This window comes from Diadema antillarum, unplaced genomic scaffold (genome assembly GCF_040938485.1).
Source record: "Diadema antillarum isolate AM-2024a unplaced genomic scaffold, OU_Dant_1.0 seq00000488_RagTag, whole genome shotgun sequence".
Taxonomy (NCBI): domain Eukaryota; kingdom Metazoa; phylum Echinodermata; class Echinoidea; order Diadematoida; family Diadematidae; genus Diadema; species Diadema antillarum.
Window position 1 is genome coordinate 961,268 of NW_027271450.1, and position 15,262 is coordinate 976,529.

Sequence of the window (15,262 nt, forward strand, 5' to 3'; positions counted from 1 at the left end):
CAAAATATGGGAAAGATAGGACATGCATTTATCAAGATACAGGATAAAACATTTATGACCTTTGACTGTAATTTACATACACAAGATGGTGTCCAATTCAAGTAGTTACAGTGTATTTTATGAAATAATGTACGTGACATGAACTAAACATGTGCAAAATATGGGGGTGATAGGGGCTATTTTATTTGAGTTGTTGCGAAGAAAGTTGTAGAAAGAAAGAAATATCTTGATATTACACATCGAAGATAAGCCTTAATTTCAGCCAAAATTTTTAACGTGATCCTGACATTGCATGAAAAAACGGAGGACACTCACAAGATAGCGCAGTCTCAGCTACAAAATATTAAAATGTGGGAGAAATTTTGTTTATTTCCATCATTCCACAAGGATAAAAAAAACACATGACATATAAAAAACAAAACAACGTTAACACAAGGTTTTGTTACATTCATATGCTACATGTATACAAATCAGCACAAAGTACACAACTGTAATGATGAAAAATGGAATGCACATAAGAAAGCCTTTAATATGGCTTGTAAGACTGTGCATACATGTACCTAATAATGTATAGAAACAGATTTGAATTGAGAAAACAAACAAGCAAAAACATACAGAAACAAACAAACAAACAAATTAACATGGTCAAAATACATAAGGATATCACCCAAAATCTAAAAACGATACTTTCACATAGAACTTCAGTATAAACTCAGAAGAATCTTTTTATACTGTTTTTAAAAAATATTATGAAATTGTACATTAAAAACATGGTTCACGTTCAAATCCTTCCACAATACAGGTCCAGTATACCTTAATGAATATTTGGACCTATCATTTGAGAAAGACCATCGGTGAATCTGGTAACATGATCTAGTATAATGAGTGTGAAGATGTAGTTGATTCTTCCTGAAAAACAGATGTTAAGGGAGAAACCCTCACATCATCATGCACTATTAATGGAGTATCTGTATATAAAGTATCTGAGGTTCCGTTGTCTTCGACCACTTGAGTAATCAAACTATTACAAGGCTCAAACATTTGGGGAAAAAAAAAGAAAAAAGAAAAGAAGTGCAGAAGTTATACAGAAAATCAGAGATATACAAGTGTGTACATATAATTCAAAAAGAAAAAAAAAATACAATGTATACAAAATTCAACAAGTTACCCAATATCTGAGTGCCTATTTGGGATCAATTTAGGCCCATGTCAAAGCTTTCCAAGTCACATTTACTAAGGATGGTCTTCTTTATTGTCTTTCTGTTTGTTGCTGGCAACAAAGTTTGACGGCTGGGATGTCGCGATGTCGTTGCGGGGGGCAACACGATGCGATCTGTCAAGATCATTGAGAATAATGGGCACATTGAGCTGGTCGGAACAGAGCTGGCGGATGAGTTGGTCTGTGTCTTCTAGTCTGCTCTCTTTGACACCATGGAACTTCAGGGAATTGCGGCGGGAATATTGCTCTGCTTCATTCATCGTCAGTTTGAGATTGTTGACAGCTGTTGCTTGATCATCAAGAGCGGTGGTGAGACGTTTTATTTCAGCATCTTTTGCTTTGAGGGATGCTTCCAGGTCAAAGATGCAGCCATCATGTTGATCGGACTTCTCCTTGAGACTGGTGCACTTTTGCTCCACTAGGTCAAGGCGCTGGACAAACTTTGTCGTTTGTTTATTCATGGCTTTCTCAACAGCTTCTTCGATGGCTTTAAGGAAATCAGGACTCTGGATATACTCTCCAAAAGCCTGAATGATTACTTCAGTACTTGTGGCTTTCCCTTTGCGGGTCTCCATATTGGGGTATCAGGTGCGACAGACAGTGTGACAGTAGTACTGGAATCTGGAGTGATGGCTATTACGGTGCTTATGATACTCAGTGACGAACAGAAATGGCGAGGTCAGGCATACTGACTGCAGAGAAGCAGCCAGTGGACTGTAGCTGTAATCCACATTGGCACTCTGAGACTATGATTGTAGAGCATAAGTCAATTCATCTTCACTTCGAGGTAGGTCTAATACTCTTATATACCGTCACGTGAAGAACACTTGTGATAGTCATTTGGTGATAATCACGGGAGGTTTTGAGTTCTGAGAAGATGAGGCTTAACTTCAGATGTCACATGAGATACTCAGTAGTCTACAAGCAGTACACTGTGTAGCTAGGCGACTGAAGTACGTACAACTTGCTTGCACATAGCATTCAGCACCGCTACAGATACACGTATGCACAGTACACAGTTCAGTAGCCGTAGGACATGTACTATAACTAACAGTAACACTCAGTATCAGTTTATCCAAGCACACTGTGCATTGACATTGATTAAGTTCAGGGTTTCCACGGATATAAGGCTGAGAGACACAGGTCACTGTAGCAAGAGGGCATGTAATATTGGTCCTGTGGTGTATGCAATATCAGAAAAAAACTTACAGCAGATCGTCATTGTCACTGCAATTTCTGCATGATGAACTGGTGGTCCATGACACGAAGATGAATGTGTGGGACTATAGCGCGAAAGACTTGTTTGCAGCGGTGTTTGCAGCAGGGACAGAACCACAAAATTCATGTTCAGCAGGTCCAGATGCATGAAATCACAGATAAATCAGTTGCATTATGTCTTTAGCTCTCAGAATGTGAGGCAGAGGCACAGCGATGGCATGTCCATCCGTGAGATTTCTTGTGATTTTCTGGCATACATAGGCATACACAGGCATACATAGGCACACATACGGTTAATATGGTGATACGGTGAAATTCACCGAGAAGGTATATGTACGGACGTGAGCTACTGCTCGATAAAGACAATCTGTCCTCCGTAGACAGACGGAAGGTACCAGTACCCATTGCTGTGTGGATATTCTTAACCACTGTCTCTATGGAAAATTGGGTGAGGTACCTCACCCTTCTCGATAGCGTCTCATTCCCTGCCCTAGGTCGGCAAATTTAAGCTTGTACAGTTAAATCAACTATTCAAGAATAGACTTCACACACCACATTAATGAATAATCCAACATTTCGGTCGAATTTTCATCGTAAAACACACATCAACCGCATCAACCAGCCTGTTGCGTCGTCACGTTCAAACTTGTTTGAATGTAAAAAAGCTGTCAGAAATTTGGTTTACAACGACGTTTGATCTGTGCGCGATGCTCCACACAGGAGCCGGGATCATTGACTTCGGTCTGTATACGGAGGGGATCCGTGATACAGACCGATCTTTCGGTCAAGTATTCACCAAGATACAGGATGAAACACTAATTTACATACCCAAGACGGTGTCCGATCAAGTAGTTGTTTTTTTATGAAATAATGTACGTGACATGAACTAAACATGTGCAAAATATGGGGGCGATAGGAGCTGTGTTTTTTTAGTTATTGCAAAGAAAGTTCCAGAAAGAAAGAAATATCTCAATACATCGAAGATAAGATTTAATTTCAACCAAGTTTTTTGACGTGATCCCGACATCGTATGAAAAAACAAAGGACACACTTACGATAGCCCAAAGTCTCAGCTACAACATATTAAAATTTGGGAGAAATTCACCGAAGTATAAGTGAGCTAGTGCTCGATAAAGATAGTCATATCAATTTTCATTTCCAGAAAAACTGCACTCCCATAGAGATAATACGTAAACTGGTCAAATTTGACAAGGTGACTTTCAATCCATTTTTACGAGGTGATGCCGTCATCCAATCAAAATGTCGTTAATATATTAATGAAAGATCATTTAATAAGCTACAACATACTGAAATCTGGGTGTAAATTGGCAAAGGATAAGTGAGATAGGCTCGAGTAAACTTGAAATTTGATGACGTCATTTTGAAAATTTACTTTTTCTACTTTATTAAGAAATTTGATATCTTTTAATCATTTTGCCAGCATCACCAACACATGAAATAACATGTCCAACTCATCAGCTTTCAGAATATGTAAAGAAAATGGGGGGTTACCGTCCATCCTGACGAGTAAAATCGGATTTAAAATTGGCGTTTTTTTGGCATAGTTGCACTGTATATCGCCATTGACGCGCGCGCAGAATTTCAACTTTGACGGGCCCGTATGACGTCATATTGAGTCGGATTGACTTGAAACTTGGTAGAAATATTTCTTGACATTTCAGACATCCGATGAAAGTGAAAAAACTGGAAATTTCTATTGCGTATGAGCTGTGCGTGCGTATATGCGCGCGCGCGTACGCGTCCGTCCGAATTTTTCAATTTTTCAAAAAATGTTCTAAATGGTCTGAAACGTGTGCAAAAAAAATTTGAGCTCGATTTGAGCATACAAATATTTCAACGCGCACGTACGCGCACGTTTTAAGGGTATAGAAGAATTTTGAAAACACAAGTAGAATTAACTTGATTTGAACTATATGTGACGTAAATTTCATTGAAAAATTCCATTCCATTAATGAGATATGAATGAGAATGTGATTTCATATAATGACGTCATAGTGACGTCACGGTCGACTGATCACTATGATTTTATAAAATCTGTCGTCTTTGGGACATGATACATATATGGTATGATTTTGAAATTGATAGGATGAGCACTTTCTGAGCTAATCGATGCACAACTTTTGAGGAGAAATAAAGAAGAAGAAGAAGAAGAAGAACCAAAGAATCCGTACAGATACAGAAGGTGATCCGAGAGGATTCTCGGATCACCTAACAAAGAATCAGTACAGATACAGAAGGTGATCCGAGAGGATACTCGGATCACCTAAAGAAAGAAAGAATCCGTACAGATACAATAGGTGATCCGAGAGGATACTCGGATCACCTAATGATAACGTGAAAACCATAGTTAGCGAACATAATGTATGTCCAAACACGCACACACACACACACACACACACACACACTCACACACACATACACACATACACACATCATACTGTCAACTTCCAGATTGCGTTTTCATGACATTCGCGTGTTTCTGCTGAATTTCATAAAGGCGCATTCTTTTATTTGATTTGATTTGATTTGATTTGATTTGATTTGATTTGATTTGATTGGACTTGATTTTTAGCAACAACTGTATATTGATAATCTTTTAAATGTCGGTGTATCCCTAGGGTCATCCCACTAGACCCACACCCACGAGTCATACAGCCCACGAGTTCGACATTGAAAACAAGTTCATAAGTCATACAGCTCACGAGTCATATAGCCCATGAGTTCGACACTAGGCAAATAAAGCCCATGACTTCGACACTAGGTAAAAACAGCCCTCGAGTTCGACAGATACAATACGGGGCTTAATGTGTCGTTCTTGTGGGCCTTGTTAGCTTAGTGTTGAAGTAATTGGCTGTGTGACTCGTGGGCTGTATAACTCATGGGCTGTATGACTTGTGAGCTGCATGACTCGTGGGCTGCATGACTCGTGGGTGTACGTCTCGTGACGTACACCCGTATCCCTGACTCACCTCTCCTTCATACTCGTAACAGTCTTCAGTATCGATACCATTGTTATTGATAACGTACTGAAAGGCTTGCTCCATCAAACCGCCATCGCAGCCTTCGTTGCCCTCGTCGCCGGAGCAGTCCACCAGGTTCTGCTCGCTGAGACTAACCAGCTTTCCAGTTTTGGCGAAGTTCTGTCCCTCCAGGGAGCCCGTGGCGCTAAAAGCCCAGCAGGACCCGCATTGCTCCTACGTGGAAACATTGCGCAGGATCGTATTGTATGCGAGAGACCAAGGTTTACCAATAATAAAGCTGACAACACCGTTTCTTTTCTTATATTTTCTTCTTTTTCGTTAATCCTGTAACTCGTATATAGCTTCTGTCAATATCGTGTATGATTATGTCATTATCATTTTCTCGGGAATGGTATGGAAATACATTAGAATCAAAACGACGAAGAAACATCAGTTCATAGTGCCGAAAAAAGCTTGCCAACAAAAGACGATATGAGGTCAGAGGTTACCTGATCTTTAACCCTTGTGACGTATCCCTTGGTCCTCCAATCAACGGCATTGGGAATATCGATGTTGGGCTCCATGGAGATAGTGGCATTCGTAGTCTTGACGGTCTTTTGTGTCCTCCGGAAACCATTCATCCTGGCTACAAACTCGCGGTTCTCCTGTGATAATACCCCATCAGATACAAACGCATAGTTATGCATGAGAGAGAAGGCAACAGTACACAAATTCGTGGAGAATGTGTTAAAGTCTGATTGTAATCAACAATAATTCTCCAGAATAATATGTATCCAGTATAGCGATATTCATGTAGGGCTACATACCGAGATCAAGAAAAAAAAGGCTAATACAAATGTTTTTGTTTGTTTGTTTGTTTGGTTGTTTGTTTCTCTTCAAGCAGCCTTGTGATTCACATATATATTATTCGTGAGCTGTTGGTTATTATATTTTTTTCCTTCAAGAGTATCTCTCTCGAAATGCTAAGACGTCCCTAATAAAAACTTTTGAAAAGTTTGATAGGTGGCAGACCTGCAAGTAGAATGGGCTGTCCCAAACCTATACCCATTTTGTCTTCTATACAGGTACTGAAATAAATCGGGGAACCTGACTAAAAGAGAATGCATCAACAACAGCATGATTAATATGAATAGCTGTGTTTGATGCTGGTGAATTCCGTGACAAATTACAACGTCAATCTGGAAGTTACTTTATTTTGTTTCGGCGAAGATTCAGAAAACAAGTACATTTTTTTCTTAGCAGTAAAACATAGCAGACTTTCGGTGAGGACCCCTGAGCTGAGTTTAAGTGGGGGGGGGGGGGGGGGGGATACATTTGAGGGCTGTAATGAAACAAGTTGATTTAACCAGGGAGGTGAGACATGATTAACGAGACATCGAAAGCATCTATAAGACGTTTAATCTTTTGAATAATTTCCAGAATATTGTGTTTTTCTTTAGTGGGTAAATTTCAAAAGTGACACATAAAAGTTTGTACCCGCAGAAATGCTGGCGAAACACCAAAAAGAAATTTGAATGTGTGAGGAAAATAATATGTTGATAATGAATGCTGCTTATGAAGAGCAAATTAAATGAATGGCAATTTCCTCAAAATCTCATAGAGAGACATACAGAGGAAGATAGAATTGAAACAGTATCTCAAACATCATAAATTAGTTATTGGTTTAAAAACAATATGCATGTTTTTTGTTATTAAAATACAACTTTATCTGTTTAAGATGGTTCACAGATTCTCTTTTATCATCGAATTCCATATGTTTCATTTTCCGTTATCACAGGACGTGAAGAGCCAAAATTTATATGAAATGTGAGTATCTTACTATGGACATGAGTTTTCACAGCACTGAATCTGAAATAGGTGGTAATGATATGTAAATCACATATCTATTCTGACTTTTCAAATTACTTTCCAATATTTTGATTAATTGGTGTGCAACATCAAGCAAGAAAGTCCACAAATGCTAACTAGCACATTAAAGTACCATGGATCGGACGTCGATTTCCTTACTTGACGACAATGAATGATGCTAAATCAATTTACTTATTTATTCGTTTCAAAAGTAGTTTAGATATATCAATGTTTAACCAATACATGGCTGACGATTAGAACATGTCCCTAATTTATTCGATTGCTTCCCCTTACTACAAGTATTCACTTTTATCATTTAAAATTTTGCTTAGAACTTTCGTATATAACATACATATTTGTTTAGATATATTGATGTTTAACCAATACATGGCTGACGATAGAACATAATCGCTAATTATTCGATTGCTTCCCCTTACTATTCACTTTTATCATTTAAGAAATAATCAAGAACTTTGCGTATGGCCGCACAACATACATTCTTTATTACATAAAAACAACTCACCACACAAACTTTCTACACTTTTTGCACTATGCTCGCTCTTTTTCATATATCGTTATTATCATTATCATTATCATCATTACTATTGCGTCATTATCATCACCATCACTATTATCATTATTGTTAAAAATGTCTTAAATGTATCTATTTTGATTATTATTTGGAAGTTATTATTAGTTTTTATATCTTATATCTTCATTGCTTCGTTGAACAGAATCATTCATTGAGGCCCGAGGCTGAATTATGAATGATTTCGCAAAGCATTACGTACACAGTATATTTATAATAAAAATATTATACAACCTACCCCCCCCCCCCCCGAGTTATCATGATATCAAACGATTCAGCATATGATGACATGCCATTTTTAACCATTCTCAAGCTTGTGTATGGTGCTTTGGGTTTGTCAAGCTCACCAAGTCTCCAAACTTGTTCATCCCCAATCGGTAAGTAGACTCGCCCAACTCGAAACGGGCGTTGTGCCTGTTGACGAAGTGGTGATTTCGCTGCCAGATTGACCTCCTCATCGCTTCCTCGACGTCGTCCTGGTACTGCTTGCCGTGCCTGACCTTCCACTCTCGCCATTCCTCGTTCAGAGACGCGAGAGCCCCCACGAGACAGACGGAGAGAATTACAACGCGCAGGTTCATCATGATGACAGAATACGCTGAGTCCTGTGAGGGAAAGAAGGAATGTTAGCGCCTCTTACGCCAGTAACTGGTAGGAACATAGAACATTTATACATCCATTCATTCTTTCTTTCATTCATGCATTCATGCTTTCTTCCCATTTCTAATCAATATACATATAGGTAATACATACGTCAAATGATAACATATCTTGTAACATGCATCTTGTTTTAGAAACATAAATTGAGGGGCTGCCAAAAAGCTGACTTGTATGGTGCAGTCCCTTCACTTACTCCGTGTACTCACGTTATATTACCAGGGGCCGCGGAACGTTTTTCAGTTTGGGGGGGGGGGGGGGGGGGGGGCTGCGCAGCCCGGGAGGGGGGTATCAAGGTCAAACCCCCCGCTTAGACGCACCGGTGTAGCCTGACATGGATAATGATCTTCTGATCTTGGGAGGGCGGCGGTTAGGCCTACTATGCGAGGGAGCCAAGTGACCGAGCCCGAGCGAGCGGAGGGAAGGGGGGGGGGGGGGGTGTTCCCCCTCCCACGGTGAGAACTTTTTGCATTTTTATGTTGTAAATGGTGCAATTTGATGCATGTTTTCCGTCTTTATCGACTTGAAACGGCCCCACTTGTTTAAGGTAGCAGGATATTTTGATGTGGATTATTATTGAACAATTTGCCTATAAAGTCTTGAACCCCCGCTTACACGTACCACCTTTTAGACCGGGGGCCCAGAGCATTTATTCAGCTGAAAAGGGTCACACTTTTTGATGGTCTCATCATGTAAGGATGTGGCCAAGGGTCAATAAAATGAATTGCTGGCAAGTCACATCCTGTACCGTAAGCCTAGGGACCACAAAAAGGGACCCCGAAAAATGGATTTATTCAGCCGAAGGGGGTCACGGACAAAAGTTGGTGGATATTGTTCCTTTGGGTGTACTTATCATGAAAACAGCAATGCCAGCCATTTTATCCTGTACGGGGCCCCAGACAGTAGCCCTAAAGGGCCCCAGAAATATGGTGTTATTCAGCTGAAAAGGGTCACGGCTAATTTCTTTTGCAATGGAAGTAGTTCCCATCAGAGATATCCAAAACACCAATGCCAGCTATTTTATCCTGTACGGGGCCCTAGACAGTAGCCCCAAAGGGCCCCACCCCCCCCCCCATAGGCCTACGTATAAACACACACAAACATTGATTTTATTCAATTAAAAAGATTCAGGGCTAATTTCTTTTGCAATGGAAGGAGTACCAATCAGAGATATCCAAAACACCAAAGCCAGCTATTTTATCCTGCACGGGACCCCAGACAGTAGCCCCAAAGTGCCCCACCCCCTATACGCCCTATACGTACAAACACACACACACACACACATTGACTTTATTCAGCTGATAAGAGTAACGGCTAATTTCATTTGCAATGGAAGTAGTACCCATCAGAGACATACAAAACACCAAAGCCAGTTATTTTGTCCTCTACGGGGCCCTAGACAGTAGCCCCAAAGTGCCCCCCCCCCCAACACACATACTCACACAATAGTTTCATTCAGCTGAAAAAGGGTCACGGCTAATTTCTTTTGCAATGGAAGTAGTACCCATCAGAGAAATCCAAAATACCAAAGCCAGTTATTTTATCCTGCATGGGGCCCCAGACAGTAGCCCCAGACAGTAGCCCCAAATTGTCCCCTTACCCCCTCCCCCTCTCCCCCCCCCCCCCCCCCACACACACACATTGATTTTATTCAGCTGAAAAGGGTCACGGCTACTTGCTTTTGCAATCGGAAGTAGTACTCATCAGAGATATCCAAAGCACTAAAGCCAGTTATTTCATCCTGTACGGGGCCCCAGACATGCAGTAGCCCCAAAGTGCCCCCTACACACACACACACACACACACACACACACACACACACACACACACACATATATATATATATATATATATACATTGTATATTGGTTTCATTCAGCCGAAAAGGGTCACGGCTAATTTCTTTTGCAATGGAAGTAGTATCCATCGGATATCAAAATACCAAAGTCAGATATCTTATCCGGCACAGGGTCCCGTCAGTAGCTCCAAAGTGTTTTGCTTTATTCTCTTTATTGTTTGCATCTCTTCTTCTTAAATATGCGCTCCTTCGTCTTCATTTTCGCGACAACGACAACGCGTCCTCCTCATCATCATCAGTTTTGCTGTTCTGGCAAACGCATTGACTTTATTCAGCTGATAAGAGTAACGGCTAATTCCATTTGCAATGGAAGTAGTACCCATCAGAGACATACAAAACACCAAAGCCAGTTATTTTGTCCTGTACGGGGCCCCAGACAATAGCCCCAAAGTGCCCCCCCCCCCCCAACACACATACTCACACAATAGTTTCATTCAGCTGAAAAAGGGTCACGGCTAATTTCTTTTGCAATGGAATTAGTACCCATCAGAGAAATCCAAAATACCAAAGCCAGTTATTTTATCCTGCATGGGGCCCCAGACAGTAGCCCCAAATTGTCCCGTTACCCCCTCCCCCTCCCCCCCCCCCCCCCCCCCACACACACACACATTGATTTTATTCAGCTGAAAATGGTCACGGCTACTTTCTTTGCAATCGGAAGTAGTACTCATCAGAGATATCCAAAGCACTAAAGCCAGTTATGTTATCCTGTACGGGGCCCCAGACAGTAGCCCCAAAGTGCCCCCTACACACACACACACACACACACACACACACACACAGAAGATTGGTTTCATTCAGCCGAAAAGGGTCACGGCTAATTTCTTTTGCAATGGAAGTAGTATCCATCGGATATCAAAAATACCAAAGTCAGATATCTTATCCTGCACGGGGTCCCGTACAGTAGCTCCAAAGTGTTTTGCTTTATTCTCTTTATTGTGTGCATCTCTTCTTCTTAAATATGCGCTCCTTCGTCTTCATATTCGCGACAACGACAACGCGCCCTCCTCATCATCATCAGTTTTGCTGTTCTGGCAAACATTTTCCAGCGTATCGGCTACGTTCGATTTTAGAGCGGCGAGAGCGGAAGACGTGCATAATTGAGTCTGGGAAAGCGTAGGAACAGCGTAGCTAAAGCGGCCAACAGCGTTATCGAAGCAGGAATGAAGCGTCGTAGGAACAGGCCTTGATTTTATACGAGAGTAGAGAACTTAGTGAGAGCGTCGTTAAAGCGGGAAGGTCGTGCTTTGATCAAGAAAGCGGCGCAGCAGCGGGACCATGTCGTCGGTGTCTAGTTTAGACTATATTTCCCGTTCTTGTGCCGCTGTTACTACGGTCAGAAAAACCTGGAATTGTTACGCTCATCCTGCGGTATTTACACTGTCACTGCTCTCTCCCCGTTTGAGCTACGATTCAAAATAGGTCAATCTTGATGGGGAGATGAGGAAGAAATTTTGAACCAGTTCAAAATTTCTTCCCGATCTGTAAAATTGCCAGATCTAACCCCATCACCCAAACGCTGCTGCTACGATGCTCCCGGTCCCCGTACACTTTTGCCGCTCTCTCCCGATCTGACAGATTGAATAGATCGGGATGCAGATCTTGATAGTGGAATTACATGTGGGGACACTTTAGAAACACTCCGTGGGGCCCCGTACAGCTATATAACTGGTTTCGGTGTTTTTGATACCTCCTTGAGTACTACTTCCATTGCAAAAGAAATTATAGCAGTGATTCTTTTACACACGCATTGACTTTATTCAGCTGATAAGAGTAACGGCTAATTCCATTTGCAATGGAAGTAGTACCCATCAGAGACATACAAAACACCAAAGCCAGTTATTTTGTCCTGTACGGGGCCCCAGACAATAGCCCCAAAGTGCCCCCCCCCCCCCCCCCCAACACACATACTCACACAATAGTTTCATTCAGCTGAAAAAGGGTCACGGCTAATTTCTTTTGCAATGGAATTAGTACCCATCAGAGAAATCCAAAATACCAAAGCCAGTTATTTTATCCTGCATGGGGCCCCAGACAGTAGCCCCAAATTGTCCCGTTACCCCCCCCCCCCCCTCCCCCCCCCCCCCCCCACACACACACATTGATTTTATTCAGCTGAAAAGGGTCACGGCTACTTTCTTTGCAATCGGAAGTAGTACTCATCAGAGATATCCAAAGCACTAAAGCCAGTTATGTTATCCTGTACGGGGCCCCAGACAGTAGCCCCAAAGTGCCCCCTACACACACACACACACACACACACACACACACACAGAAGATTGGTTTCATTCAGCCGAAAAGGGTCACGGCTAATTTCTTTTGCAATGGAAGTAGTATCCATCGGATATCAAAAATACCAAAGTCAGATATCTTATCCTGCACGGGGTCCCGTACAGTAGCTCCAAAGTGTTTTGCTTTATTCTCTTTATTGTGTGCATCTCTTCTTCTTAAATATGCGCTCCTTCGTCTTCATATTCGCGACAACGACAACGCGCCCTCCTCATCATCATCAGTTTTGCTGTTCTGGCAAACATTTTCCAGCGTATCGGCTACGTTCGATTTTAGAGCGGCGAGAGCGGAAGACGTGCATAATTGAGTCTGGGAAAGCGTAGGAACAGCGTAGCTAAAGCGGCCAACAGCGTTATCGAAGCAGGAATGAAGCGTCGTAGGAACAGGCCTTGATTTTATACGAGAGTAGAGAACTTAGTGAGAGCGTCGTTAAAGCGGGAAGGTCGTGCTTTGATCAAGAAAGCGGCGCAGCAGCGGGACCATGTCGTCGGTGTCTAGTTTAGACTATATTTCCCGTTCTTGTGCCGCTGTTACTACGGTCAGAAAAACCTGGAATTGTTACGCTCATCCTGCGGTATTTACACTGTCACTGCTCTCTCCCCGTTTGAGCTACGATTCAAAATAGGTCAATCTTGATGGGGAGATGAGGAAGAAATTTTGAACCAGTTCAAAATTTCTTCCCGATCTGTAAAATTGCCAGATCTAACCCCATCACCCAAACGCTGCTGCTACGATGCTCCCGGTCCCCGTACACTTTTGCCGCTCTCTCCCGATCTGACAGATTGAATAGATCGGGATGCAGATCTTGATAGTGGAATTACATGTGGGGACACTTTAGAAACACTCCGTGGGGCCCCGTACAGCTATATAACTGGTTTCGGTGTTTTTGATACCTCCTTGAGTACTACTTCCAATGCAAAAGAAATTATAGCAATGATTCTTTTCACTTAGAATATAATAATACGGGAGCACTTTCCAGCTACTGGCTGGGGGCCCCTTAACTGGATGGGTTTGTGTTTTACGTATCTCAGCTGTTAATTCCACTGCCAAGGAAAATAGGCATACATGACTGTTTTCACCTAAAAACAATTAATTCATATGGGGTGGGAATACCTTGGGGCTATACCTGTCAAGGGCCCTGCATCCGGGCCAATATCGCACCTCTTTTAATCGAATTCTTTAATGTTGAATTAAATTTAGCAAAAACTTCGCCTAGATGACATGGTAGTTCAATGTCATATTAATCTCTTCATTCAAATTTATTTTGAAACATTCACATTACCTCTAACCTTATTCTAAATAACACTTTTTCAACTGAAATCCATATAATACAAGTACCATTCTACTATCCGTTCATTCATAAATTCATAATGATATAGTCACGTGATTACATGCTGCGCTCGTTCATTCAAATTGATTTCTGGCCATCTAATTTAACATGTTCTGCAGTCTGTTAAACAGATATGTTCATGCTTGGCCTCTTTCCTTATTTTCTTTCGTCGTAGTTATTGTTTTGTAAGCATCATAGCATTTCATGTTTTCGTATTCGTTTAAGAGACTTTGACACCATTTTTTAACGTGCCTTTTGAATCCAAAGAAGTAAGAAGCCACAAATTATCTGGCCGTTACGAGCGCTTTATTCCGAGCGGTCGGCCAGTTACAAGAAGTCAAGGTTATGATCCTCATTTTTTTTTTAAATAATTCTTTCTATGTCTTCTAGAGATATACGTCTGTATATATTGTGCTGTCATGACTATAAAAAATGAAGTTAAGCTGCATTACAGGTACACGTATATGCCTATAATGACATGTATATGAAAGAGAAGGAGCGTTACCAGTCTGGTTACAGAACAACCAAATCCAGTTATACTAGATAAGAAATATGACACTTTCACTGCTTTATAACAGTAATTCATAGATGAAACGAAAACACACATAGAAACACATGTTTCAGAAGATGGCGGACTAGACGGACGTCAGTAACGTGAGCTCCCGGTATTTTTTTCCTAACCACCTTACTCCCACCATATCTCAAAGTTCTGTATTGATGAAGTTAATGCTTGAACCTTCGAATGTCATCCTGCTAGAAAGGACAAACTACCAACATGAATACCCGCGCAAAAACTGGAAACAAAACGTCGAAATCTGTCGGGAAAAATACGCCCATGTGTGAAACTTCGCTAGACACAACCAACGACAGCGAAGCCGCTCCGAATCCAGAACCAGCCCACGTGTCTCCAGTTTTGGACACGCCCGCGGCGCCATCGAATGCCGACCTAGCTGTATTGATAACTAGCATGAAAACGGCAACTGAGGCTAACTACTCGCAGCTGAACTCGAAGTTGGACACCCTTCTTTCTGACGTTTGCTCCCTAAAAACTGAACTTTCAGGTGTCAAGCAGTCTGTGAATGAGCTAGAGAACTTTGCTACCGATGCTTCTGACCGGATTGGCGATATTGAAAATACCCAAATCCCTGATTTGATAAAGAAAATGGAGAAGGTGAAAAGTGAACTGGATGAAAAGCTCACTCTCTTCGAGATTCATGAGCGCAAGTTGAATCTTCTAATCTACGGGAGACCTA

At 41.5% G+C, this 15,262-nt stretch overlaps 1 protein-coding gene across 1 annotated transcript in view; it reads right to left on the reverse strand.

Moving 5' to 3' along the window:
* LOC139733744 (cathepsin L-like peptidase) overlaps positions 1 to 15,262 on the reverse strand; it is a 97,872-nt gene that overhangs the window by 58,080 nt on the left and 24,530 nt on the right. The window contains exons 2-4 of the mRNA XM_071644554.1: positions 8,224 to 8,481; positions 5,928 to 6,083; positions 5,428 to 5,652 (exon numbers count right to left, since the gene is read on the reverse strand). Coding sequence (XP_071500655.1) covers positions 5,428 to 5,652; positions 5,928 to 6,083; positions 8,224 to 8,460 — 618 coding nt within the window. The 5' untranslated portion in view covers positions 8,461 to 8,481. The remainder of the gene's footprint in view (positions 1 to 5,427; positions 5,653 to 5,927; positions 6,084 to 8,223; positions 8,482 to 15,262) is intronic.